Source organism: Ambystoma mexicanum, chromosome 6p (assembly GCF_040938575.1).
Source record: "Ambystoma mexicanum isolate Mex_15411 chromosome 6p, UKY_AmexF1_1, whole genome shotgun sequence".
NCBI classification, from domain to species: domain Eukaryota; kingdom Metazoa; phylum Chordata; class Amphibia; order Caudata; family Ambystomatidae; genus Ambystoma; species Ambystoma mexicanum.
In genome coordinates this window covers 777117652-777145065 of record NC_090935.1, presented here as the reverse complement: position 1 = coordinate 777145065, position 27414 = coordinate 777117652, and the positions used below count along the sequence as shown (strand labels likewise).

The following is a 27414-nucleotide window of genomic DNA, read 5'->3' as shown; positions in this document are numbered from 1 at the left end:
CATGTGGATCCAAGGCAAACATAAGGCTACTGAGGAACTGGGGAGGCATATGCACACTGGTGAACGTTCATGTTCCAGCACTAGTGATTCCAAAAAATGAACTGAATTTGGACAGTTTCCTGAAAGCGGATGCTCACCTGAGGAAAAGGAGGTCTGTGGGAATAATGTCAAGGATGAAGAGAGAGAATTACTTCTCCGCCAAATCAGAAGATGCACTTTACGCCATTCCCTACGAACACAGGCTGTTCAGCCTAACTTCATCAGTATTTACAACAATACTCTTGCCGCATATCCAAGTTGGTGCAAACACCAAGTGGTTGCAGATAACGAGATGGGAGTTACTGCAGACCCTCAACACCACAATAAAAGGATTCAATGCGATCAAAGAAGAGCTGGGAGCAGTCAGACTGATGACACTCCAGAACAGATATGTGCTTGACATGATCACCGCAATGGATGGAGGTGTTTGCGCAAAAAATGGAGAATCATGTTGCACATTTATACCATCACACGACAAAGAAAATGGAACCCTCACAGAGGCCATAGACATGTTAACAACCCTGAAAAACCAGATGACCGATGAGACAGATGAAGTGGACGACGACAGCTGGTTTGGGAACCTATTCTCATGGGTCCCGCAATGGATGGCAGATATATTCAAGTTCCTGGGAGCTTTGCTAGCAATGGTGCTGCTAGGAGTCTGTGTTATCAAGATAATCATCACACAGTGCCAGAAAACAGCAAAGAAGGCCATTGGGATGACAATTATGATGGATGTCAAGCCAGGCTGGAAGCCCAGAGACATGACAGATGAGGAAATAAAGGACTTTGTGAAGGCCAGTGAATTTGCACCAGAAGGAACAAAATTCACTTATCCCAAGAAACGAAGAAGGTACGAAGGTAAACAGATTTACTGCAGTCCAAATGGACAATGCCATTTGATGACCTGGAACAAAGATGAGCATGTGAGAACAGCAGGAAGCTTGAAAGGGGTGATAAAGATATGGACACCAAAATTGCATACTTTCACGCCTTCTTGTGTAAACCCAGGAGACGATGAGCAAGAAGCTGAGGAATCAAAGAAACTGAATATAAAGGAGGAAGCTGGAGTGGTCGATGAACCGACCAGAGGGGGAGTGTAGAGGAGGTCCCAGATATGACCTGCACCCCTGCCCCCCATTGCGAGTTGCCAGTAAGGTACTCGCCCTGGTACGTGACGTATGAGGAGCAAATGAACCAACAGAGAGCCGCACTGGGACTCTGCCCCTTGTATGTAAGGAGATCAATACCGGTTGAAGCAGCCATAAAGCGACAACCCTGGGCAGCACGATACCCTATCAGACAGCCATACCAGCCACTGATACGAAATGAGGAAGACCTGCACACGGTCCACGAGGAGACCCCTAAAGCCTTAATGGAAGGCCAATGAAAATAAACCAAGGGCCCGAGCAGCCCCGAGAACAAATAGACTTGGCTACTGAAAGCACGAATGCCAGTACTAGTAACTGGAAGGATAATGATAATGGATGCAGGGGAGAGACACTGTTAAAACGTAAGAGAAGGGTGCCATTAGACAAGATGGAAGCAACCGCCCTGCTGAATGTGTGTAAATAAGCTTGAAATGCAAGAGGCTAAGAAATCAATACTGCTTGCAATGCCTAGTAGAAGAGAAGAGTGGCAAGCGCCAACCATATATCTACCTCAATACTGCACAATTCACACGTGCGACTCCATTTTGTGAAAGCAGAAATGTACCCAGGCGGCCAAAGGCCTGACAGGCTGAGTTTAGAAACCCAGAATAGACCAGAGAATGAGCGGAATCGAAACTCAACAAAGAGAGGCTTATGCCGGGGAGATTGCGGTCAACCAGAGAAGGGGAGGTGAGCATGAACTCACGAGATTCCAACTACAGAGAATACCAGCCCGCCCATGAAGGTCAAGATAAGAGAGGCCCATGCAGGTGGCCGAGGTCACACAGAATTAAAAGCACAAAAGGTTGGAAACTGAAGCAGATTCACGGTGAACCAACACGTGACCAGACAGGCGCGAAGATGTACCACTGCCTGATGTCATCCAGAACCAGGGGATGCCATAACTTTTCCTGATAAGAGACTACAGATCCGAGGCCATACCCAGCCAACTAATTGACACACAGCCCAAAACACTGATTGATGGAAGGGAGGAAGGGTGAATCTTTGGACACTAGGCACCTGGGTGTCTACTCTAAAGCTGCTAATTAAAATGGAGATTTATGTTTAGGGGTGTAACTTGCCCTATCACAAGGGACCATGTAATCTAGGGTCCTATAGACACTGTAACCAATGAGACGTCGTACTTGTAGTGACGTCAATCACATGTGGTGTAGAGGGAAGGGCGTAGACGTCCACCCGATAAGAGTTATCCAATCCACTTGCGTTATTTCCATACACAGATATAGCACCTATACTTAAGTTACCTTTCCCAACCAATTGTATTGCATGATGATTTTTTGTAGAATTAGACGTCAATGATGACGGATTTTGCACATAAAAGAGGCTGGTTGACTAATGTTCGAGGACGTACGGGTGAGGCCGGTGTTCGTGATGCTGCTGATTTCCATAAGCTGATGTATGTATCATTAAACAGACTTCCCTTTGCCAATTTACTGATTCCTGATTATTGAACCTTGCCGGAGTATGTGAATCCTGCACTCTGTCCTTGCATGGTGCAGCTATCTTGTATTACTAGTTTTCGAGGGTGAGTACTGACCAATGGGCCGTCAGTAATTTCCTCTCCTCGTCAACACTGCCAACCTCACCTTCTACAGCACCTGTTAATCTGTCAAGCTGCACCCGTCAACATCTGCTCTCTGAACTGGCTGACATAAAAATATTGGTTTTGATTAAGGGGGTGATGAGGGAACGGGTGGAGGGAGGTGCAGGAGGGGTGGTGAGGGCCCATCAGGGGCTGGGCCTAGGGGGCTGGGTCTGGCCACTGACACAGGGTCACATTCTCTGCGTCCTTGTCCCCCCTTGCCTCTGGAGCCCTGATCGCCCCAACTATAAAGAGTCAAAAAGTAGTGGACCAACCCCTAATACCAACACCAATCTCACAGAGAGAGCCCATTAAGAGTCCAACCTTGGGTGATGACCCCCCACCACTGTGGAACCTTGCCCTGAGGGTCTCAGGAAACAAGCGTCCAGTGGGGAGGGCGGGTAATGTTTCAATCCCTTGACACAGGAGGTCTCTGTATAGGCACCATGTACATGAAGGACGTAGAAGCTCTACAGTGTTCCTTCATGGGGTCCCAAAACTACCCTTTGATAGCAGAGAACCAAGGGATGCCCTTTCAAACAAATGCCTTCATTGGTTGCGGTCTGTAGGGGACTGTGCTTTTGTGTCTGAGGGCTCTATGTTGGAGTGCATGAGTGTGGGATATATTGACCCACTCAACAGTATTTCACCACATCACCAAGCTGTCTGTCTGCAGAAAACAGCAAATGGCTGTGCTAGCTCCTGTGCGCGCCAGGAACTCAAAACTGCGTTTTTGCAGCAACAAAAAGATGGCTGCACCGTCCTGCCCAGCATACTTCAGGCAGGATGGAATAAGGGGACACACTGAAGGAGCGTGCCAGTGTGTTCTGAAATATATAAATGGAATAAAGTGAAAAGGCAGCACTGCTTTGCTGAAAACCCAAAATTCCCCTTCAAAATGAAACTTTTTCACCCTTTAAAAATGCTGCTTTGACGCTAATTCCATCTGTTCTTTCTTAAACTACTGTATTTAAAAAGGCCCTGCCATGCCCAGGATATCTCATTTTGCCTCAGCAAAACCAGGCATCATTTCTGAATGATAGGCCCTGTCAAAACAACTCAGAGAAATCAACAAGAAACTTACATTTTTACTTGCACAGGAAAATGCGTTAATTTCTTTACAAATGTATCAAAGCTCAGTAGTTCAAAAGAGACACCAGCTATCTGAGCCAGGTCAGTTTCAAGGTATTTGTGCTTCAGACAAAACTCCTGCATTCAAGAAAATAACTATAGCTGCAAGATAGTGTGGGAATCTGATAAAGATGCAAAATCGAATTTTAGAGGAAATGCTAGCAGTTTTCAACACGTGTAAAAATGGGCTTTTGAAAAACTGAAGGAGAAAAAGGCCCCTTTAAAAAGTAAACTGTTGAATAAAAGCTTGCCATATCTAGCAATGTAAAGGGGTTGTACTGTTTGTGATAATACACACATGGGCTATTTTATTTCACAGGTTTGTTTTAATTCAGGACCAAAAATAAGAAAATAAAGATTTTAAAACACATGGGCTGAATTTGCAAGCTCTCAAAAAACAGTCATTCCAGATGGCAGAGCGAAAAGCTTCTCCCTAAGGAATGGAAACACACCATAAACTCTCAGCAGATACTAATACCTAAATGATAATTGCTAGGTTGGAAATAATCTAGGCTAACCCACTGACAATGGACTTCCAGGGCAAGGAAGTTTGAAGTGTGAAGGGGCAATAAAACCTTCAATTAAGCTGAGAAACCCCCACCTTGCTTTGAAGGAAATGACAGCTGGTAACAGTTGACGGAAGGAAAAAAAATGATCCAGTGACAAAGGACTACCATTTGTTTGCAAAGACTATTTCATAAATAAACTTTAAAGACTTATCTCTGCAGCAAGAATTTATATGTAGAATTTTCGCAGTTTAAAAGTCATTTTTTGGGATTTCTTTTAAGACTTGGTAGAATTCACTGACACCCTGGGGACAGAAATGGCCAAGTATGGTGGATTACAAGAAAAGCATCCATGTTGCAAATGTGAATTTTTGTACATACATCCCTGATGATAATCCACACTCATGTATAAAGTTATAGAATTTTCAGTAGTACAAATCCCATTGAAAAGCGCGAAAAACTGGTAAAAGGGCGAAACAAGGTTTCATGAACTGGAGGATTGGACTGCAATGTGCTGCACAAAATATGTGAACTGCGTGTATAATTTGCTAAGAGATTGCAATTGTATAAATGTATGTTTGTGGCAAAATCGGATTTTAGTTAAAGTAATTGTGGGAGGTTTTTGGACATTGTAAAACTCACCTCATAAATCTGACATCATTTTCCTGAAATCCAACCAGCTGAGAGGGCGAGGCAGAGACCATCACCCTTATCCAATCCCCTGACAAGACTCTAGACAGACACACTTCCTGATTTTCCAGCGCCGGTGTTCCTGTTCCATCCAACCAGATTCCAGATCCCAACTGCAAGGCCAAAACATTGCTGAATCTACTCCAGGGCCCACTACAAACCCCCACTCATCCTGCTCCAACAAGGCCTAAATTCTGAAATCCCACTAAAATTCCCAAATAACCAAAGGGGAAAGCTGTGTTTTTTTGGGAAGCATCCTGATACCATTAACTGCATGCATCCTGCCAGCCACTTGACCTTTAGTATCCAGTGACCAGAATTGCCAGTCCCGAAGTGCCATCTGGTGACCAGAACTGCCCAGCTGTTTGCCAGGCGTGCTGCTGTGTAATGACCAGAACCCTTGACGGTCCAAAATCCCAAACTAAAAGTGGACTGCAAGTATCATCCCTACGCCGTAGAAACCCATCACCTATCTTGTCTTTGTCCTTATCCCACTCTCCAAGTCATCCTATCCTTATCCTGATAACTTGTTAAAATTGTCAGAATCATTCTTGCAACCCTGCCCTTGATTTCTAGTGCTAGCCCCATCTCTTTAGTAATTTTGCCTTGTGTAATCCTAAACTATTAGTCCTATTTCGAGGGATCAAACTGGTTCCGCCAGGGTTGGGCACTGGGGTGAGAGGGTTGAACTCGAGAATCAACCCTGGAGCTTACTGTGTCCCTCTTTGGTGGCCTAGCCTGAATAATCTAGTGCAAAGTAAAACTGTTCTTGTCACAACTGATTTCCTTTCCTATTTCGCGGCGTCTTTTTTCTCAAAGCGCACCTTTTTATATCTTGCATAACTCATCCAATTTACCAGCTAGAGACTTACTTTCACTTCCATATTGTAACTGTGTTCTATAGCTATCCCCCAACCAAAAATCGGTGTATGTCATATGTTTTTATTAAAAACCGTTTGGTTAATTTTCGGGGGGAATGGAGAATATGCAACTTTCACACATGTCACTTGGCTGCAACATGTTTTAAACTTTCCACTCATTTTGAACTGTATGCTTTTGGTGATCCATTCTTTGTGATTGTTAGGGCATTTGCATTGTTGCTTTAGTGAGGAATTATATTTGCTTCAAAGTTTTTAACACACATTCATTATTTATTTGTCCATTTCCGAGTGTCATTTAATAACATAGCAAGAGGTTTAAAATCCGTTTTTCTCTCTTATTTGGGGAGGGAAGGTCAGATTTGGATTATGTCTCCAGTTTCTTATTCCCGATTAACTGTTGCTTCTGTTTATCCACTCAGAATTGATTATTTGTGGGTTGAGAGAATATTGCAGAGGGAAATTCTAACTTGGGGGCCATCTTTCCTAAATCAAAAGTGCTCCTATTCCACTGTGCTGTGTCCACGTTCCACTAGCAGGTTAAACCCAGTGCATTGCAATTATCACCCCACTGGTGATTGCTGCCCCATATTAAAAATGGTATGATTTCTTTTGAATTTTAAAATAAATAAATATTGTATTTTACCAACCAGCTGGTTCATGGTCCATTGTGAACCGGGGTATTTGAAAAGGGGGTGCGATATGAGTGGTGTACCATCTCAATATTGAATCAATATAAAAAAGATAGGCATTTCAGTTGTGCGCTGCATACTAGGCCGAGAACAAGGTGTGTGTCGCCTGATTGAAATCCTTAACATGAGACTGTTCAAGGAATTGCCTGCCAAAGCTGACTCCGTCAAACTGATCTTTAGGGACGATCATATGGCAAGGACTGTTCTGGAAAAATGTAATTGCCATGGGCGGACCCGAAGTAGTGGTATTATAGTCAGCTCCGCCCCCAACCTTGCCCTTGCGCCCCTTCCTGGTGATTTCAACAGTAACAGACCTCTTTCTGGGGCGAACCTTACTCCCTTGGGCCTGAGGCACTTTGAGAGTAAAAAGAGGCACAGGGGCGGTGGTTCTGAATTCTGGATAAAGTTCTGCCTGGTGGCACTCCAAGAGGGTGCTGCTCTTTTCATTGTTCTGTTTTTTTCGTTTTTTTCCCATTCTCTGTACTAGAAATATATTGCTAGGATGTACTTTGATATCCTTACAGGCCGAATAAAGTTGATGATGAAAGAAAGCAGACCAGAATGAATCATGTGCACTCATGCTCTTAGACCTATCAGCGGCATTCGATTATTGAAACAAGTAGCTTCCAAGGTAAGGTTTTGAAATGGATTCATTCATTCCTGACTAATCGAATACAACAAGTACAATTAGGTCAATTTCTCAACCAACTGTAACAGATGAGCTGTGGTGTCCATCAGAGATCATCGATATCACTAATTCTGTTTAACCTGTACCTTCAACCCTTGATGGAGACGCTGAATACATTTGGAATTACGGGCCTCAATTATGCAGATACTCAGCTCCTGGTTGATTTTAAAAAAGGAGATGCCATACGATTTTAAGTATTAGAGGTCTAATCAAGCACTGGATGGATGACAACTTCCTAAATATAAATCCATACAAGACAGAAATACTTGTAATACATGAAAAAACAAATCTGGTCTTCCTTAAACTGGCCTGACAGTTTTGGTACATGCCCAAGCCCAAGTCTGGAGGTAAAAAATGTGAGAATCATCTTCGATAATGAACTGTTAATGGACAGACACATCTCAAAAAGGTAGTTTCTACTTGTTTCCTCATTATAAGGAAATTAAGAAACAATACCATACCAAACTTTCTCGAATCAGGTAATGGCGATGAACACTCCGGTATCATCAAGGCTTGACTTTGTTTACAGTATCTGAGCCTCACAAAAACCTCTACTCAGAGATTACAACATGTCCAGAATACAATAGCAATACACATTTTGAAAAAGAAATATCTCCCCAGCGTTGCACACATTACAATGGCTACCGATACACAGACAAATTGAATTTAAATGTCTATGTATTGTATATAAGAGTTTTCAGCAGCCTCCCTTAGGGCTTCTCACTAAGACATGTAAATTATATACACCAGTGACAACATTAAAATCAGGCAAACATAAGCTGATAGTTGTCCCTAAATATCAGTTGCACTTCAATAGTGCAGGAAATAAACGGAACGCCCTCCCTTGCTCGATCCGAATGAAACAGGATTTGCTGGCCTTCTGCAAAAGTCTTAAAACGTATCGGTTTAACTTGCCTCAGGCTAATTGTACTGCTTGACCCATATGAGATCCGAAATATAGAGGTAAAATATCTATTTGGTGATTGTACACTTTACAAAACCACATATCCATATCCATATCTCAAGTCATTAACATCCATGATGTATTACATCAGCATTGCTCCACATACGGTCTGGTTGCCATCATGGACAGTTTTCTCCATTCTTTCACAAACAAATCCCCTTTGACATTGGATACAGGGATGTGTCCACTATTTCATTCCCCTTCTGTATTCTACAACTTAGACAAACAAATGTCCAAATATATGGTGTCATTCCCCTTCTCCTGCTTACTTTTCTTCTCAAATTCCCATCACCCCACACACCACTGTCTAGACCCAATTTTGGGCATGGTCACAATACACTCTTATACACGTCAGGGTCGGGTCTATAAGACCACTGCAGTGATGTGCATAGTAAACAAAACACATGACACACCACTTGCCTCGTTTTGTGGAAACCCAAAAGAAAATTTACACAATCATTTTAAAACAATACTAATTTTAGTTTTTACCTCAATGTCTCCCAGATGTAGAGGTCCTCCTGCATCTGTAACAAAAATGAATATGGAATAAAAAAAAAAAACAATCTCAATGACTGCATTGCATAAATATAAGCAAAGTGCAAAATTCTTACGATAACAGTGTAGATCCATTGCATAAAACTTTCCTTCATGGTGGAAAACTACAATTTCTCTGTCTTTAAGGACTGCTTTTATTCTGTTAGATGTCTTGAGGTCTTCAACTTTTCCCACACTGATTGAAGAGGACTCATCCTTCCAAGCAGCATTACATGGACTGTGTGGCTCCATGGCTTCAAGAAAAAACATGGTGAAAACGATAAATGTACAATATTTAGTTTGGAAACAATATGTATAACCCAATTACTGTACACAGAACGCACACTGTAACAAGTTACTTACCAAACTGGTAACGTTCCTTGGACCGGATGTTCCTCCAACGTATTCCTCATCTATGACATGTAATGTCCACAGCTGTGCTGCTTCAGAATTTTTTTCGGCAGAGGGCACCCTTGCATCAATGGCATAGGGTCGATGTCCCTTGAGGGCTTCTGTCGAGGGTAACGTCATCGGATGTTACAAGTAGGACGCACGGCGCCCGTAGCCTCAGTTCATGTTTTTTTCCTTTCTCACACCGTGTGGCATACATGCCCAGAGACCTAAGCCGACTGCACTTAGCCTTACGGGACGTAAGCTGTAATGGCATGGGAAATTCTTGAAAGGGGTAGGCTGGGAGGGCGATGAGGAATACGTTGGAGGAACATCCAGTAAAAAGAATGTTACCAGTTTGGTAAGTAACTTGTTCTTCGAATGGATTGTGTCCTCCAACATATTCCTCATCTATGACAGACTCCCAAAGCAGTAAAGATGAGTGGAGGAGGGAAAAGAATTGAGACATACCCAATTCAAATGGCAGAGTACAGAACTGACTTACCAAATGCAACATGCTGAGCATGGACGTATCCAGTGAGTAATGCTTAACAAATGTGTGTATAGAAGACCACGTTGCAGCATCACAGATCTTAACCGGCACACCCCTCTGAAGTGCTGTCATAGTGGCGATGCCCCTGGTGAAGTGGGCACGCAAACCCTCATGAATGTCCATACCAGCCAACTGGTAGGATTCGGAAATGGTGAGGATAATCCACCTAGACAGGATCTGCTTAGAAACAGCCTGTCCCAAACGGTGTCCAGTACATCCCACAAAGAGCTGGTCGTCCAATCTGAGCTTGGCCATTCTGGAGAGATAAAAGCTCAAAGCTCTCCTAGGATCCAACCTATGGAGCTGTTACTCATCCTTACTAGGATGAGGAGGAGGATAGAATGCGGGGGGTACCACCTTCTGACTCAAATGAAATTCTGGCACACCCTTAGGCAAAAAGGACAGAAAAACTTTCAGTACAACCCTGTCCTTGTGGAACAAAATTAAGGGTGGCTTAGAAGAAAGTGCCTGCAACTCGCTCACTCTTCTATCAGACGTAACTGCAACTGAGAAAACAGTTTTAAATGTCAAAAGCCTCAACAGGCAAGAGTGCAAAATCTCAAATGGAGCACACATCAGAAATTTCAAAACCAAATTAAGGTCCCAGACCGGCACCTGAAATGGCGACGGCGGGAACACATTCGTGAGCCCTTTCAAAAATGGAGTGATCAGTGGAATTTTAAAATAAGAGCATTCCTCTGAAGAGAGCTTAAATATAGACAGCGTTGCCAAGTAACCTTTAATAGTGCCCACCTGAAGACCCATGTGGGCCAAGGAAAGAGATAATCTCTGGAATCGAGCACTGAAAAGGATCCACATTCCTTCCTCTGCACCAATCGCAAAACCTATGACAATGGTACAGGGGCTCAGTTGCTGGCTGTCTAGCCGAAATCAACACCTCCATTACGTCACCCGCAAGGTCCCAATCTCTATAGCTCAACCTCTCAGAAACCATGAGTGATGGTTGAGAGTCTTGACCTCCGGATGGAGAACCCGACCTTCCTTCAATGAGAGAAGATCCTCTCTGAGTGGCAGACATATTGGAGGACAGATGGACATGTCCAGAAGGTCTGGGTACCACGCTCTCCGGGCACAATGTGGGGCAATGAGGATCAAGAGGGTCCCGAATCTTCTCCACCTGCTGAGAACTTGAGGGATGACGGGTATTGGAGGAAACGCGTACAGTAGCGGAAAGAGCCACTCCACTACAAATGCGTCTCCTAGAGCTGCTCTCTGAGGAAATTTCTTTGAGCAGAACCTTTCGCACTTCCGGTTGCGACTGGTCCACCTGTGGGTCTCCCCAAAGGGCAAAGATCTCCTGAACGACTTCCTGAGCTAGCTCCCACTTGTGGGAGACTGCGCTATGCCTGCTCAGAGCGTCCGCCGCCATGTTCTCCTTGCCAGCTGGATGAACCGCCAATAGGGACATTCCCTCGTTGATCGCCCAGAACCAGAGATACATGCCTCCCTGCACAGAGGCAGTGACCCTGCACCCCCTCTTTTGTTGAGGTAATGCATTGCCACCATGTTATTCGTCATTATCAAGACATTCCTCCCCCGTACAGACATCAGGAAAGCCTTCAGTGCCAGTCTGATGGCTCTCGGCTCCAAAAGACTGATGTGAAGTCTGGACTCTGATGGAGACCAGCGACCGCTGATGGACAGATCGCCGGCATGAGCTCCCCACCCTGCCCGGGATGCATACGTCACCACCGTGACCTCTGGCCATGGCTGCCAAAATGGCTCCCCTCTCATGAGAGTCACTGTGTCGGCACACCACAGAAGATCCTGCGAGATCGAGGGCGAAACAGGGCGAGATCCGACATCCTGCCCAAGCACTGGGACCACCAAAGGGATCTCATCCTCAAGCGGGCATTTGGCAACAGAAAAATGCAGGATGCCATGAGGTCAAGCAACCTTAAGAATGCGAAAGCTGGAAGACTCTGGGCTTGTTGAAACTTTGTGAACATCTGAATAATGTGATGAGCCCTCACCTTGGGTGGCGAGCACAACCCCAAGGACGTGTCCAATACCGCCCCTATGACTGGAGCCGTTGGGATGGTGTCATATGCGACTTCTTGAGGTTGAGGGAGAAGCACAGCCTGTGAAGTGAGTGGCAGGTGACGCTTAGATGTCATCTGAACATTGTAAACAACTTCATGTATGTGTTTAACTGTTTCTGTACCAAGCTATGCCTCCGCTCAATGTAACCAGGAGCAATGCCTACAACTTCTGTAACTAGGACATAAACTTTGCAACAGCGCCTCGATGCCCTCGGGCTGTAGCACGCTTTATTAATGCAAATAAATAAATAAATAAATAAATTAGTTGATCCAAGGCTTGTTTGGGAGAACGCACCCTGATCAACCAATCGTCCAGGTAGGGGTAGACATACATTCCCCATCACCTGAGATGCGCTGCCACCACCACCATGAGCTTGGTGAAAACCCTTGGGCGGAGGTGAGCACGAACAGCAGGACCCAAAACTGATAGTGGGATCCGCCGACTGCAAACATGAGGTATTTCCTGTGCTTGAGATGGAGCGGCACATGAAAATAAGCATCCTGTAGGTCCAATGACACCAACCAATCCTGGGCCGGAAGGATCTGAGAAAGAGTGAAAATCTTGAACTTGTCCTTCCTGAGAAACTTGTTCAAGTAACGTAAGTCCAAGATGGGTCTCAGTCCTCCGTCCTTCTTGGGTATCAAAAAATAAGGGGAATACCAACCCTTGTTCCACTCCGTCACAGGCACCGATTTTATAGCACCTTTGTCCAGCAGGGCCAAAATCTCCTGCACAAGGAGCGGATCCAGAACCTTTAAAGAGTGTTTCCCCAGTGGATTGCCGTGAGGCCGTCAGAGAAAAGGCGGCAGTAACTGTGGGCAATTGTATCCAGAGCCCACGCATCTGAAGTAATGGCTCGCCATTCTTCGAGATGCTGCGACAGCCTGCCCCCACTGGAGAATGATGAGTCATGGCCTCATAGCGGTTCCATGTAATAATGTTGCCACAAAAATCTCGCAATGCAAAAATATCGCCGAAAAATGGCAGTTTTTTGTGGCGACATTATTGCATGGAACATGCAGGGGTTTTTTTTTTTCTTTTTTTTGTCCCCATATATATGGTCACCCAAATAATATCGCCACAACATTCTCCCGGCGATATTATTTACGGCGACCATATATATGGCGATATTTTTACCTGACACCCTCATAGCTACTTAGAAGCGGCAATGGCAGCGCCGGAAGGCAAAGAGGCAGCTGTTGAGCGGCTTTGGCACTGTCATGGTTACGGGCCAGAGGCACACATGCAGGCCCTCTTTGTGTGTGGTTCATAGGGATAGGTGGGGAAGACAGTCAGGAGTGGCATGGGTTAAGGCTTTGAGTACCCAGAGCGTGTCATCAGGGAAACCAATCACAGTCAAGAGAACTTCCTGCTTCTCCTAACATGGACAAAGGTTTCCAGCTCAAAGCAAGCAGTGCGCTCTAGTCTCTGGGTGTGGTTGCCTATATAAGCCTCGCCCAGAGACCAACACGCGCTTCGTGTGAATTCTGTATCACACGCTTACCCGGACTTCTCCGCTTACCTGAATTCCTGTGTGGACTTTGCAACCGTCGGCTTGAGGCTGAATGAAGAACCGATAGCGAGTCCTTCTCTGTTATCGGTCGCCTTTGTCCCACAACTCCCACAGCATACCAGCACATGAAAAGAAAGACAAGAACAGGTGATTAATAACCGGCTTGCATCAAGGCTTTTCTTCGCTTTCTGCAACGCGTTAAGGTAGCGTTCTGAGACCGCTTACAGATACTCGCCTCCGGTGTGTGGTCTTCATCTGGAACTGCTTCTGGTCCTGCCTCTTACTCCTCCTTTCGTCCAGTACCTCAGCACCTCCCGGAGCAGACCTGTGAAGAGAAAGAGAAGACAAGGTTAGAATCAGAAAACTTTCGCTCAGCACGCTCACCGCATTTAGGCTGTAAATCACGCAGCACAAGTAACCCAGTGAGGCAACTGGGGTATTGAACGTACCTGGTACCAGAACTTACCTGCTAGGCCAACTCCAAATCCAGTGAGTGAACTGGGTTCCTGAACTTACCCGTGGCACAAGAAAACCGACCAGTGAGGCAACTGGTCCCCGACTTTATCTGAACTAAATACATACCTGAACATTAGCCGTTACTAGCAGCCATCTCCAACTGCGCCCTCTTGGCCCCAGACACAGCGCCCCTGCAAGAGCAGGATGGAGAGCTCACCAAGTTAAACTGAAAGGTGAGTCATACCCTAGTTAGGGGGAACAACACTTCTGGTTTAGAAGGGACTCGAAAGAGGGGTGGGTTTTGGGCTATTCACCTCTCCTCTAAAACGTTACCTTTCTTGGCAGATAGTCCTTCCAGCAGTAGTGGGCAAGTAGGAAGTGAGAGAAGAGCCAGAGGACTCCATCGCTCCCGCGGAGGCTCAGGTAAGCGTGACAGGCACCCCTACCTCGTCCTCTACGGAGGCCCCTCTGACCTGGCATCCCCTTCGCCTTTCCAAATGAGGAGTAATAGCGAAAGGAACCACCCCTCCATTGTTGTACCCTAAGACGAAAAGGCAGAGGTTGGACCTTGGAGGTCTGCAACTTTTCAAGGATCTCGTCAGCCTTCCTGGCAAAAAGATGCGACCTGTTAAAGGGCATGTTGAGAAAACGGGCCTGCACATCGGGTGAAAAACCGGACTACCGTACCACACAAATCCGCGCATCACTTTGCTCGTAGCCATGGACTGCGCGACATAATCCGCAGTGTCCAACCCAGACTGAAGGGATTTACACTTGACATCTTTGCCATCCTGCACAATAGCTACAAAGCCATCCCTTTCTTCCCCTTCTGGGATGTGCTTAGCTGCAAGTGAAATACAATTCCACAGAGTGTGGAAAGACTTCCCCAAGGCAAAAGTGGAGTTGGCCGATTTCAGGGTCGTACTCCCAGCAGCAAATACCTTGGACGCCCATCCATCCATGCGTTTATCGTCCCTGTCCAGAGGGATGGAGGGGTATGCTGCGTGCTTTGAGGTGGCCATAGCAGCTTGAACCACCAAACATTCGGGAGTGGGGTGGGTGGATAAGTAGCCGGGGTCGCCACTTGATGGGCAGTGTTTCTTCGACAAAGGCTTGGTAACCGCTGGAATAGTTTCCGGGGAAGTCCAAGCAGCAGCCACCCTTTTCTGCAGGGCCACATGAAATGGCTACACCGGGTCAGTGGACGGACCCTGATCCAAGATGTCTGTAAGATCGTCTTAATCACTTGTAGAGGAGGTCCCAGATACGACCTGCACCCCTGCCCCCATTGCGAGTTGCCAGTAAGGTACTCGCTAAGGTATGTGATGTACGAGGAGCAGCTGAACCAACAAAGGGCTGCAATGGTCCTTTGCTCTGTGTACATTAGAAGATCAATACCTGTTGACATGCCCATAACCAGGCAACCCTGGGCAGCACGGTACCCAATCAGAAAACCGTACCTGCCATTGGTACGAAACGACGAGTATTTACAGACTGTCCACGAGGAAACCCCGAAGGCCTTAATGGAAGGCCAATGGAAACAAACTAAGGGCCTGGGCAGCCCCGAGAACAACCAGAAGTGGCTACTGAAAGCTATGCATGCCAGTACCGACAACTGCGAGGATAATTGTAATGGACGAAGGGGAAAAACACTGTGAAAAACGTATGAGAATGGTGCCATGAGACAAGATGGAAGCAACCGCCTTATTGAACGTGTGTAAATAAGCTTGAAACGCAAGATGCTAAGTAATCGAGTCTGCTTGCAATGCTTAGTAGAAGTTAGAGCGGCAAGCGCCGACTGTATACATCTACATCAATACAGCACAATGTACACGTGTGACTCCATTTTGTATATACAGAAGGACTCCCAGGCGGCCAAGGCCTGACTGGCCAAGTTTCATATCCAGGCCCAAGCGGAGGAAAAGAGCGGGATCGAAACTTAAAGGATGGCTCATGCCGGGGAAATTGAGGTCAACCAGAGAAGGGGAGGTGAGCATGAGCTCACGAGGCTCCAACTTCAGAGCATGCCAGCCCGCCCATGAAGGCCAAGATAAGAGAGGCCCATGCAGGTGGCCAAGCGTATACAGAATTAAATGCACAAAAGGTTGGAAACTTAAGCAGATTCACGGTGGACCAACACATGACCAGACAGGCGTGAAGATGTACCACCGCCTGATGTCATCCAAAACCAGAGGGTGCCATAACTTTTCCTGATAAGAGACTACAGATCCGAGGCCATACCCAGCCAACTAATTGACACATAGCCATAAACCACTGATTGATGGAAGGGAGGCAGGGTGAATCTTGGGACACCAGGCACCAGGGTGTCCATTCTGCATGCTGCTAATTAAAAGTGGAGATTTATGTTTAGGGGTGTAACTCGCCCAATCACAAGGGACCATGTAATCTAGGGTCCTATAAACATTGTAACTAATGAGAAGTCGTACTTGTAGTGATGTCAATCACGTGTGGTGTAGAGGGATGGGCATAGACGCCCCACCCGATAAGAGTTATCCAATCCGTATGCCTTATTTTCATATACAGATATAACACCTATACTTAAGTTACCTTTCCCAACCAATTATATTGCATGATGATTTTTTATAGAAGTGTACGTCAATGATGACGGAATTTCCAATAAAAAAGGCTGATTGACTGAAGTTCGGGGAAGTCGGGGCGAGACAGGGGTTCGCGATGCTGCCGATTTCCATAAGCTGATGTATGTATCATTAAACTGACTTCCCTTTGCCAATTTACTGAGTCCTGATTATTGATTCTTGCCCGAGTATGTGAATCCTGCACTCTGTCCTTGCATGGTGCAGCTATCTTGTATTACAAGTTTTCGAGGGTGAGTGCTGACCAATGGGCCCATCAGTAATTACCTCTCCTCGTCAACACTTGGTAGCGTGAGGATAGTTTCGGCCATCGATTATTGATAATCGATTAATATAGTTATAAGACACCTTTAAACCAACGGCACAAAGTAACTCTGGGCCTCCGGTTACATCGCGAGTCCTTTCGCTATTCCGGCTGAGTAGGCCGAGAAGCTTCCCATGGACAGTGATAGTGTATTTACTCCCAAATATCTGCAGTGGATCTGAAGGAACCCGATTTTCCAAGCATAACCCTTTTCATTCCCATGGGAAGCGGATCGGACGAAAACCATAAAGCGGGAAGAGGAAGGGGCGGTGATCCCGGAGATCCAGAGAGGAAAAGAGATAATCGGTGAGTGAAACAACGAAACTCGTTACCTTGGCAAATGATTTATAGGCATTAGAGAAAGTGGGGGAAAGGTGACGGAGAAATATAAAATAGTTAAGAGGTAGAGAAGATGGTATATATATAGTGGTTTAATGACTCGAGTATAAAGGAAGACAGATATAGCAGAATACTGGGGGGGCACCCGAGATTAAAAACTGTAAGGGATACTGGGGGGGCACCCGAGAGAAAACTGTAAATTTGCCTTGTTCTTGCGCTTTAAAGAGTTGTCAGAAGGAACTTGAACCCAGAGCCCACAGAGTGTGGGACGCTAGGCTACAATGACGTTTAAAGACGTCATAAAGGGGTAGTTAAAATCCCATGACGGGGTAATAATTAGAAGGCAGGTATACGTTGACCAGCTGGTGTCTGTCTAGTCTGTCATGCGTCTGTCCTACATGTTCTGTGTATGCTGAATGTGGAATTATTGTGATATTAAATGATGGTAATGCATTTTTGTTTTACGCGATTCTGTAAATGAGAGGGAATCGCCACTGAATTGATTTGTTTTGAGTAAAGCTGTTGGTGTAAAATGTTTGCGGAAAAGTTGGATTGGAGCTTGCATATGTGGTGCCGCTCATAATAGTGTAAATAATTGAAACTCTGTGTGATCATTGTTGGTGAAAAAATTAAGAATGGAAGAAGTTACCCCACGTACACACTTGTGCAGGCAATTCCCAAAACATGCAGCAAAGCTGAAGAAATACCGCCAGGAGTGGGTTAAGGGCACCGCAAATAAAATGTTTATGCCGTGGCCCCAGAATAGGTCATTGTCTAAGGCTGTCTTACAGCACATGACCACGTTCCTACATGCCACATATAGTGGGAAGAAACTCAAGAAACGCCTTGCCGTTCTCGAGCTTTGGAAAATGTTTGAACAAGTAAAGGAAGAAGAACCTCCCGCAGACTGGATATTAAATGTATGTACGGAGGGGGGTGAGACGCCTACCGCGCCACCTGCCCCGCCGGAACCAGTTGTTGAGGGAAGTAGGTCGGAAGGCCTTTACCCACTACGAGAACTTAAGGCAGCCAGGGGTTATAGCAACCCTGCATATGAATCACCTGCGTGTAGCAGTGACGAGACGAAAGAGAAGGAACAGGAAATTGACTCGGCCTCCACGATCCCGTGGGACAAAGAGAGGTGAGATGAGGAAAGGAAGGACCAGGCACAAACGAGTGCACCTCTCGATAGAGAAAGAGAGGGAAAGAAGCGGAAAGGAACCGATGAGGTAACATTTGCAAAGCACAAATGGATGCGAGGGCAGATACTATTGAAATTAGATGGAAAAGGAAGTGATGACGCAAGGCCGAGTGAACGGTCTGTTGAGGCGCAAAGTAAGGAAAATAAGAAAGAATTGGCCATGAGAGACGAGAGGGCAAGAAAAAAGGATAGGTTGAGGCGAGACCAACTATATCGCGAAGAGCAGGGTATAACACTCAGTCGCACGCAATATGCAGCCTATGAAAAGTGCAGGCAGAACATGCTAAAGTTGGAGGAAGAAAGGAGGGTGCACGAAAGGAAAGTGAAGAAGAGAGAAGATGAGGAAAGTAGAAGGGGAAAAGAACGTAGAAACAAACAGATGAGGGAAGTAGATAAGGCTAGAGAGGAGGCAAAGAAGCAAAGAGAAATGGATGAGGAAGCAGAGCGTAAGCGCAGGCAAAGGGCGCGAGATTTAGAATATTTGCAGCGGGATGTGAAAAAACCCAATCCTGTTGTAGACTGGGAAGACATAGAAGAGTTTTTTCTAGCAAGTGATGCAGTACCAGGTACAAGCGGGACAATTATTGATGATGTCTTCGACACCAGAAGCATCGGTGAAGCGATTGATAAAATATATGATGAAATGGGACTGGAACGAATCTCCCAAGAGGGAAGGGAAGATGAGCGCGTAGAGAGCACTCAGTTATATGACACTGAGGATGTCACCCAAAGTAGTGGGAGTAGGGGACGTTCCCTAGTTAGACGTGAAGTCGAGCAGAACCAAGATGATACAAGAAGCTGTGTGAACTGGGAGTACTCAGGGTCTGACTCCGAAGGGGAAATGGAAGAAACTGTGTATGACAAAGGGAGACGGTGCAAAAAGCAGCACCCAGGGAACCAAGAGGTACGAAGGTCAGATGATAGAGGGTCCACAAGTAGGGCACCGAAGTCCGCTGGACAGTCCAGCCGACACAAAGAGACACCCCACGGTCAGAGGTTGGCATCAGTCCCTGCCTATGCGGACAGGCTAAGAGCATTACCAGGCAGGCGGCAAGGCAGAAACGCCACCCTGGCAAAAGACCAGAAAGATAGAGAGGACTGCGCATTCCAATTCCCGCTATTAGAGAAAGGGGGAGCAAGACCGCTGTATATTCCTTGGCCGCACATGGACCGCGAGAATCTTAAAAATAAACTTCCCATGCTGACGTCGGGGGCTGGGAAGTGGATACATGAGTTAGAGAAAATGACAGGGGGTGTCACCCTTGCCATAGGGGACATCAAGGGTCTTCTAATTGCTATACTCGGAGAAAGAGCAGACCATGTGTGGAAAAGGGCAGTCTACCCTACGGTAACCATAACTAACACCTCTCATGACGGAGCACCGTTTAATAACTGTAGAGCAGCAGTATGGAAGTGCTACGTACGCTATATCCAGACACATCCGATATGGGAGCTATAATGACTCGAAAAATGAAGGAATCAGAGGATCCATTGCTTTATATCCAGAATTTCCAAAACGCGTGGGTACTTGAAACGCATGAGTCTTGGACGAAATCTATCCCTGTATTCTATCATATATTGTGCCAAGGGTTACCAGAACCGGTGCAAAAACAACTCAAAAATTTGTAGGAACAGAAGCTAAACCGTGGGCCGAAATCCAGTTGACAATTGCCCATTATTGTACGCTGTTGCAAGAAAAGAATCGAAAGAAAGAGGCAACACGTAAGGGAGAAGAGGCAAAGCTAGTGCAAAGGAAGCTCTCGAAGTATGCGCTCGAGGGAGCCATGCTAACAAGCCCAGCCGATTCGAGTGCGCAATGTGCCACTAACCCGCCGCAGAACAATCAGGGTAACGTGGGATATTATCCGAGAGGAAGGGGATTTGGAGGAAGAGGATGGCAGGGTAATCAGGGAGGCTTTAGAGGTAACCAACAAGGTTTTCAAAATGTTCAAGGTGGTATCCAGAGCGCACCAATGGGCAGTCCAGCTATGCCAGATGGACAGATGGCCCGACCACCACCAGTGTGTTGGCTGTGTGGAGTGACAGGACATGTGGCACGCATGTGCAGAAGCCAAGGCATGTGGCAGAACAATCAAGGGATGGGGCAGGCACGGTGAATCAACCGGCTACCCACAACAGGGCAATGCACAAAACTATACTGTGTAGCAGCAGGCAGCTGGCTTGCAGCAAGGTGCACAGTAAGTGGTCCAACCACTGAACATGGGGAATGTACCACAGGGACAACCCCAGCAGACACTGACGCAAGTGGCTCAGAGCACTAACACTAGCGAGGGGAACCCACAGGTATACAGTGGACCGAACCTATACACGAAATAGGACGGCTCACAGGGATCTCTAATGTGCTCTAGCCTATCGGTGACACCAGACCCTAATAGGGAACCAAGGGTAAATGTCACCATAGGGGGAAAAGAGTATTCCTTCTTAGTAGACACAGGCGCGACGCGTTCGCGCATAATAGAAGGAAAGTTTTCCTTGTCCAGCGAGGCAATAGACACGCTGAGTTTCACTGGAGCTCATAGTAGAGTTCCCTTTACAGACACTCTCCCGGTCTCAGTTGAAGAGCATGAAATGAATGTGCCTTTACTGTACTCCCGTCAGTCCCCAGTAAACATCATGGGCCAAGATCTAATGACAAAGCTGAATATGTCAATCTCATTTACTGAGGATGGCATAGTGTGCTCCACGCCAGGAATGCATTATTCCAACGTATGCAAAATGATCAGAGCATTCTCGGGACGCGCAGCTATGAGAGCGTTACCGCTGGAGCCAGAGGTCTTCGAATATGGCGTGCAAGTGTTTATGGTGGGATTGCCGGGCCTCGCAGGCAAAACTATGAGGACCCCTGACGAGTTTCGTTTTAGACCAAGGATACCCATGCATGAAGAAGAGGGACAAATATTTCCTTTGGTAATACAGTTTCCCGCGGTAAAGGGGAAGGTGGTTTTAGTAGAATGATACGATGACGAAGGAAGGCAATGGTGCGCAGTTATCGCCATTGAAGAAGGGTATCGAGTGACTGACGTCACAGATGATGATCTGTTCGAAGAGCACCCTGACTTAGAGGAGACATGGGTGGAAGTAAGTCTCATATTCTTGGTCAAAATGGTCAAACGAGAAGTGCCACAGCGAATGATGCTAGTGATGGCACGACCAGAATACTTTGGGGAGGACATGGCCCAGGTGCCAGTCACAGTATGGACAAAAGGGCCTTATGACGTAGGACTCCTGAAGGGGACAGGGGAGGTGAAGATTAAACTCAAGCCTGGAGCGATCCTACCAAAAGCGCGACAATACCCCATGTCCAGAGAAGCGGATGAGGGTATTGCAAAGACAATCTCTGCCATGATGGAACAGGGAATTCTGGTAACGCAGAATCACCTTGTAACACAGTGATCTATCCTGTCAAGAAACCGAAGGGAGGGTCTTGGCGTTTAATCCAGGATTTACGAGCATTGAACAACATAGTCGAAGGCGAGTTCCCTCTAGCCCCTAATCCATCCACCATTTTGTGCAACATACCCACGGAGGCAAAATATTTCACGGTAATCGATTTGAAGAATGCATTTTTCTCGATTCTATTGCACCGTGACTCACAAGAACTGACGTCATTTACTTTCAGACAAATGCGCCTGAGAAATACAAGGCTGCCACAGGGATATTGTGAATCTCCGTCCATTTTTAACAGAGTCCTGCAAATGGACCGAAGCAACATTGCGGTAGACAGTATGTAGATGACATTCTGATCTGCAGCACCACTGAAGAGCAATGCCGACACGACTCTGTTCAGCTATTGACCATATTAGCTGAGAAGGGATACAAGGTGGACAAGGACAAGTTGCAATACTGCCAACAGGTGGTGCTATACATAGGGCAACTAATCTCACATGAAGGGAAAAAGGTAACACCAGAGAGGGCTGAAGCTATCATGAACACGGCTAAACCACTCATGGTAAACAAATGCAGAGCTTCTTAGGGCTATGCAATTATGTCAGAGCATGGATCTTCGATTACAGCTCATATACCAAGCCCTTGCTCCAGGCCTTAAAGAAAGCCCAGGCAACAGGGGAAAAAATTGAATGGACTGACGAGATGGAAAAGGGGTTTGCCAAGCTCAAGGGGGCAAGTTGTAAGGCCCCAGTTCTCGGGATCCCCAATTATGCAGAGGAATTCTATCTCTTCTCTCATACCGATGAAAATTTTATGACGGCAGTGCTCGCTCAGCGAACATCGCTGGGGTACAAGCCCCTAGCGTAGTACAGTGGGAGCTTTGACCCGGTCATGAGGGGCCACTTCCCATGCGAGCAGAATTTAGCAGCCGCCGCGTTTGCCATCGAGAAAGCATCATCCATTGTGATGGGATGCTCCATGACATTATATGTTAAGCACTCATTATTTGCCATATTGGTGAAGCCAAAAGGCACCTTGACTTCACAGAGAGCATCCGCATATGAGGTGATTATCTCAAATCCATCGATCAAAATAGTGCGATGCAAAACTGTGAACCCAGCTATGTTTATTGCTGAGCCAGTCACAGAGGGAGAACCTGTGCATGACTGCGCCAATTATGAAGAGTTTTATGATGAAATCCCCAGAGTAAGAGAGAATGCTCTGCCAAGCGGAGAAGTCGTCTTCATTGACGGGTCATCGAGAATTGACCAAGAAGACAGGCAACGGTATACAGGCGTGGCCGTGATCAAACACATGGCAAATGGAGAGTTCCAAGTACTTGTCAGTGCACGAATACCATCCCACTATTCGGCACAGGCTGCAGAACTAGTGGCATTGATACTCGCCATTGAGAATCACACAGACCAGGAAGTAAAAGTGTACAGTGACTCCGCCTATGTGATATCCACCGTGCATGCAGGCCTGGCACGATGGAAAAGGAGGGGCTACCTCCGAGCGGACGGCACGCCAGTGCAACATGCAGCCTTGTTGGACAGGCTGATAAAAGCACTACAGCTCCCAGTGTTTATAGCAGTCGTCAAGTGCGCCGCTCACACCAAGGGAACAGATTTCGTGTCACGTGGAAACCATGAAGCGGACACGGAAGCTAAGCGCATGGCATCCAAGGGTGAGACAATCATGGACGTGGAGGTGGCACGTACCCATGAACGTATGATGATAGCCCGAGCCACTCCAGAAGCCTATAGCAATATGGGGCAGACACAGTTAATGGAACTCCAGGGGGAGGCACCTCAGGATGAGAAGAATTTATGGAAGTGTCGAGGGTGTTCTTAAAACCCCTCTGATGGGTTATGGAGGCAGGACAGCACTGGTAAACCTGTAAAGCCCGTCACCCTTCTAAAGGTAGCGTTAGAACAGCTAATAACAACACAGTCCTATCGATTGTAGAGGGTTTGACAAAGAAAAGCCAATATGCCTAATTGCGCTTTCCGAATAGTCTCTTGATGCACTTGTGTTGTGCTAAAAGACACATGCTCCACCACTTTGGCTTTGGCATGTGTTGGCTGCCCCCCAGATGAAGATAAACATTAATTTTATTGGATTTTCTCTGGGTAGGCAGGTGCAGATACAAGTTGGTTAAAATTGTGAAGAGTTTTCTTCAACGACAGTCTCTCTTGAGGTAGGTCACCTCGGATTGAGAAGGGGTCCCTGAATGCTTTTAGCAGGGTAGCCTCAAATTGAACGAACTAGACCTGTGCGATACGTGTTATGCACTAGGTTAGAGTCGTTCTCTTAGCACAAGCCCTGATGAATGTGGCCCACTTATTTGCACCACAGAAACCGGTCGGCTAAGAGAACGACTCTAACCTAGTGCATAACACGTATCGCACAGGTCTAGTTCGTTCAATTTGAGGCTACCCTGCTAAAAGCATTCAGGGACCCCTTCTCAATCCGAGGTGACCTACCTCAAGAGAGACTGTCGTTGAAGAAAACTCTTCACAATTTTAACCAACTTGTATCTGCACCTGCCTACCCAGAGAAAATCCAATAAAATGAATGTTTATCTTCATCTGGGGGGCAGCCAACACATGCCAAAGCCAAAGTGGTGGAGCATGTGTCTTTTAGCACAACACAAGTGCATCAAGAGACTATTCGGAAAGCGCAATTAGGCATATTGGCTTTTCTTTGTCAAACCCTCTACAATCGATAGGACTGTGTTGTTATTATTAGTGTGAAAACGAAACTGGGCAACACACAGTTGCATTACCCTAAAAATAGTCCTCCTTTTGATTTGGTTTATTTCTTCTTACAGCCACGGGCTGTGGACTAGAGCTTGAAGGATTCAAGCACCCACACCATTTTGCCTGTTTTTTGTTTAGCAAACATACCAAGACACCTGACCCACACCTCACCGCAGCACAACGATGGCTGAAGCGAGATGCCTAGCCTTCGCCGAAGAACTGGTAGACACTATACTGGCAACTCCTTCAATCCTGGGAGATGAAATATCCCTTCCCATACCAGGGATGGCAAATAATGAATGGAACGAGCTGGAGGTTCTGAAAAAACAGCTGATCAGAACCGAATTGCACGGGGCAATAATGACTGAGTACCTACGAGCCCATGCACCTCCCTTAGGATTGATCATACGGATAGAACCCAGAATCTTCCTGGAACACTTAGAGTTCAGGAAGGATTGGAGTTACATCTCCAATAAATGCACCAGGGACTGGCTGATACTAATCATCAGCACAGCCAAATCAGTGTCCGAAAAACTAATGAAGGAGATAGAAGAAAAACAAGAGAGCCTTAAATCATCGAACGTCCTTGCCCAATATAAGAAAAGCTTGGAGGACCTAGAGGCCACAATGAAAGAATTTAGAGACTTCAATCTTAACAAGAAAGTCACCAAACTTAAGAAAGATCTGACAGCCTACACACAGGAGAAAATGTATCCTTATATCACAGATGCATACTACGAAGATCAGAGTGCTAACAATACCTCTACGCCGGGCCAACAAGTAAATCAACATAACAGAAAAAGAATTCAAAACAACCGAGCAAGACAAAACCAATGGACATTCTCAAGTGGAAGCTCAGCGAGTGGTTCTAACACCTCAGGATCGAATAGCTCACTGGGGGGAACAGCCCCAAACAATAATGGTCCATCGAGACCTTTTTTTCCAAGAGGGCAAGGAAAAGCAAAAAACAGAGGGAGAGGCAATTGGCAACCGCAAGTGCAATGGCAGAACCCTTCCACTCGAGTCACCCGCAGCAAAGGACGCGGCCAAGGACAAACACTAGCACTGAACGAGTAAACCACCAACTCCCTAGATGGTCACAGGACAACACAACTCGAACAGAAAGCCTAGTGATGAACCTCTCTCAATATAACCTGTCTCCTGAAGAAGGAGCTCTACTTGAGAAAGGACTTTCATTTGTACCCACGGCCGAACATGACCCATTCCAAACCAGGACTGAAATTGCACAACTTATCAGAAAAATTAGATTGAAGCAATATTTTGGGCAAATGACACCCTCGGAAGAAAAGAAGGCCACCACCCTGAGAGGGAAATCCACGTTCTACCCTCCACCCAATGCTATTACACCAGAATCCATCACGTTTGAGAAAGCGCTCCTTAAGAAACTGGAGGAACTGGAACGAGAGATCATGCCAGGATTCAAGAACTTCTCCAAGAAAAATAGACAGGCACTCCAATCTTTATCCAACAATGTTGCCATTACCATAAAACCAGCCGACAAAGGGGGCGCCACGGTAATGATGGACACCACGGCATACCACCACATGGTGATGGAGCTCCTTCAAGACCATGTGAGCTATAGACAACTTGGTACGGATCCCACTGAAGCTATCAGACAGCTGATAGTACCAATTCTTGAAGAAGCACATGCTGAGGAACTCATCAGCAACAAAGAATATGAATTCCTCAATCCGAAATACCCCAAAAAACCGGCCTTCTATGCCCTCCCCAAAGTGCAAAAAGGAAGGAATCCACCACCCGGCAGACCCATAGTATCTGGGATAGGCTCAATCCTTGAACCTCTGTCACAATTTGTAGACTACTTTTTGAAACCTGAAGTCACTAAAATGCGTTCATATCTGAAGGATACCACAGCTGTGTTAGAACTCATTAAGGACCGACCGTTTGATCCCACACTGAACATTTTGGTAACACTTGATATCGAATCACTCTACACGAAGATTCCACAAATGGCCACACTCAGAGTCATTGACAAAATATTACGGGAAAGAGACCCTCCGATGACGACCCCAGTCTCCCTGGTGATGCAACTGGCAGAAATTGCCCTAACAAAAAACTTCTTCATCTACGAGAACTCGTTCTATGAACAAATCTCCGGGACAGCAATGGGAGCCACCTTTGCCCCGAGCCTTGCGAACCTCTATGTAGCAAACTTTGAAGAGGCAATCATCTACAATCCAACCAATCCGTGGCTACCCAATTTGGACCTTTGGACCATATACATTGACGATGTGTTACTAATCTTTAAAGGTACTGAACCAGAACTTGCAACGTTCATGATATGGCTCAACGGACAGAATCCTTTTCTCAAATTCTCAGAGACACATAGCACGGAATCTGTACATTTCCTAGACCTCACTTTGGAGATACGGAATGCAACCATCTTCAGCACAGTATTCAATAAACCTACGGACAGAAACTCACTTCTTACATATGGAAGTTTCCATCCCACCAGTCTCAGAAGAAATCTACCATTTGGACAATTCCTTAGGTACCGGAGAAACTGCTCCACACGGACAGATTACATCCGACAATCAGCAAGTCTCGCAGCCAAACTCCGAAACAGGGAATACCCTAAACGAATTATCAAACAGGCACGAAAACGAGCCAGTAACATCCCACGAGAAGTCACTTTGGAACATCATGTTAAGTCCAATGAAGTTGAGAACACTATAACTGCAGTAATGAGCTTCTCCCCTATTGCCAACAAAATCAAAAAAGAGATCGTGAAACTATGGCCAATTTTGAATGTGGGCCAGCATAGTATCGATACCCCAAGGTTTGCACTCAAAAGAAGGAAGAATCTACGTGACGCCCTGGTACATTCATATAGAGAAAAAGAACACAGATTGAATACACTGTGGGGGCAGAACCCAGCGACGGGCCACACT

General features: G+C 46.1%; 1 protein-coding gene across 3 annotated transcripts in view; it reads right to left on the bottom strand.

Moving 5' to 3' along the window:
• Nucleotides 1-27414, bottom strand: part of RFESD (Rieske Fe-S domain containing) — a 273997-nt gene that overhangs the window by 77248 nt on the left and 169335 nt on the right. For all 3 annotated transcript variants that reach the window (XM_069627651.1, XM_069627650.1, XM_069627649.1), the window contains 2 exons: nt 8954-9130; nt 8832-8866 (listed from right to left, as the gene is read on the bottom strand). In XM_069627651.1, the coding sequence (XP_069483752.1) occupies nt 8832-8866; nt 8954-9128 (210 nt within the window). In that variant the 5' untranslated portion in view covers nt 9129-9130. The remainder of the gene's footprint in view (nt 1-8831; nt 8867-8953; nt 9131-27414) is intronic.